Below are 2,486 nucleotides of genomic sequence, written 5' to 3'. Positions count from 1 at the left end.
TCACCATAGACTTTGCATGTAAACCTGATGCTCCTGATGCTGAAATCGCGTTCGGTGTGAACGCACCATAACTCTTTTTCATCTTTCTTCGACAAAGACTGAGCATTACCTCCAGCTACTACCACCAGCTTATCTCTCAAACTGACAGAGTGAAGGCAGTGAGCTGTCACCTCTCAGCGAGAAGGTTGCAGAACCGCCTCCCAACTTGGGTCCTTTATGTGTGGAGCTTGCATGTTCATCCCATGCARGAATGGGTTTTCTTTGGGTACTCCGGTTTCCTCCCACAGTCCAAAAACATGCATATTAGTTATTCAGTGACTGAACTGTCCCGAGGTGTGAGTGAGAGTATAAATGGTTGTTTGACTCTTTGTGGTCCTGTGATGGACTTGGTCAGGTGTATACTTGGTTTGGCACATACCGCTAGAGGTAGGCTCCTCGTGACCCAGAAAGGAGAAGCAGGTGTAACTAATACATGGATGGGATTATCTGTGGTGGCCAATCCTGAATAGGATTAACTATGAAAAACTCATCAGTTGTAGATGTGCCTTCTGTGATTCTGAAAGTTTCATAAAGATATGTCTACTGATTCATGAGACGTTTTGACAGACAGGTGGGCAAAAACACACACACAAACAGGTTTGTATTTCTATACTTATTAGGACCGTTCACTGACTTCCATTCATTTCCAGTAATTTTTACAGCCTAACCCTGACCACAAACCCTAACCCTAACCTCACATGTACGAAACTGACCCACAAACTAAGCTAAACTCAATTCACACCTTGGTCCTAAACCCAACCCCCCATTCTTAAGTGTAGTTCCACCATATTAGGACCAGTCTTTGGTCCCCATTAGGACTACTGGTCTTGACAACGTAGGTGTGTATACCAGAAATAATAGGCAACAAAAACAAGTGTACACACACACACACAGTACAGCTATCTTTATGGGGACCTGGCATTGACTTGCATTATTTTCTACAGCCTACTAGAAACTAACCACCATAGGCCCCTAACCACCAACTCTAACCCTAACCTCACAGGTGACCTAAAACTAACCTAAACCTTGCTCCTAAACCTAACCCCACACCCGTAATTTGCATTTGGACCCGTGGGGACTGGACATTGGTCCCCACGATGCACTTCAGTCCCCACAAGGCTGATTTTTTTTGGGAAATTTTTCCCCACGTTGTATCTGTGAAACAGATTCACAAATCTGTGAAAAACCCGTATACACGCACACACACACGCGCGCGCACACACACACACACACACACAGACATTGGTAAAAACTTTAATGCCTTGTCACTTTTGACAGCTGGCAATAACGATTTCACAATATATATTTTGCAATTTCTGCATACGTTTAATTCTATTTAGTGCACTAACTTTTAAATGTTTTAAATCACTCATAAGTCGTCTGAAATTGCGTTTTCTCTTTTTTTCACAAGGACTGGAGCTTCAGAGACATCGTGCCTCCTGTGCAGACCTACTCTGAGAAACAGAAAGAGTACTTCTCCACTCGTCCGGCTCAGCGTTTGGCTCTGCTCAGGACGTGGGGCTTCCTGCCAAGTGAAGACGATTCCAACAGAACTCAGAACAAGTCAGGTGACAGAGGAGAGGAGCTCTGATGTGGAAGTGCTACATTATCTTTTTTTTTTATCTATTTCAAGCCTCTTCTACTTGAATAACCTCTTTTTTGTTTTGGAATCCTGTTTATTTGACTGCAAACAGAGATAGAAACTTGTAGTTTGAGCATGTACAGTTCTGGTGAAAATCATTAAAGTTCTATCGATTATCTTCTGGAGAGGGGGTGTGGAGGCAGCAGGTTGAACAGGGAGGCCCAGCTGCTGTTTTTTCATTACATATAATAATTTAAAAATATTTTAATTGCCCTAAATAATGTTTATTTTATCTGCTGAAGAGCCCATTTGAATACAACTACTGGAAAATACTTGAGATATACCCATGTTTAAAGTTTTTTGATTGACATCCCTAATATTTTTTTGTTGTTGTTAGATTTTAGATAAAATTATTGTTGAATTTGTGTTGTCTTAAAACAGATTATTAAAGTATTTAACTTCTGTTTTTTGGAGAAAAAGTCACAAAGTGTAAATGAGGGAGTAGGAAATGCCACATACTGCATGACAATGACACGACAACTGAATATCATTGTTGATGAATAACACTTTTTTCCATATATTTTTGTAAGCATTTGAGAGTAAAGATTGATAATAAAAACTACCTAAATTTATTTGCTTTATTTGACCATGTTTATGTCTAAATACACAAAATAACAGAATGTAGTTACTCGCCTGGTTTCTCAGTCTCCATCTTCTTCCACTTCTCCATAGTTGGGTCATGAAGGCAGCAGGTCCAGGAGACCAGGCTTATGATGGCAGATATGGCACATTCAGAGCGCTCAGAAACTGTCAGCTTTCCTGTAACGTGAGGTTGTTTCTCCACCCGCTTCGGATGTTATCATCC

At 40.8% G+C, this 2,486-nt stretch overlaps 1 protein-coding gene across 1 annotated transcript in view; it reads left to right on the top strand.

Annotated features, from left to right (window-relative positions):
• The window catches only part of mmachc (metabolism of cobalamin associated C), a gene marked incomplete in the record, with an annotated part of 22,234 nt that extends 19,981 nt beyond the window's left edge, over positions 1–2,253 (top strand). The window contains 1 exon segment of the mRNA XM_014029658.1: positions 1,451–2,253. Within this exon segment, the coding sequence (XP_013885112.1) occupies positions 1,451–1,630 (180 nt within the window).
• Positions 2,254–2,486: the final 233 nt, after the last annotated feature.

Source organism: Austrofundulus limnaeus, unplaced genomic scaffold (genome assembly GCF_001266775.1).
Source record: "Austrofundulus limnaeus strain Quisiro unplaced genomic scaffold, Austrofundulus_limnaeus-1.0 Scaffold935, whole genome shotgun sequence".
NCBI lineage: Eukaryota > Metazoa > Chordata > Actinopteri > Cyprinodontiformes > Rivulidae > Austrofundulus > Austrofundulus limnaeus.
Note: the sequence above shows the minus strand (reverse complement) of the source record. Positions and strands in the feature narration are given on the sequence as shown.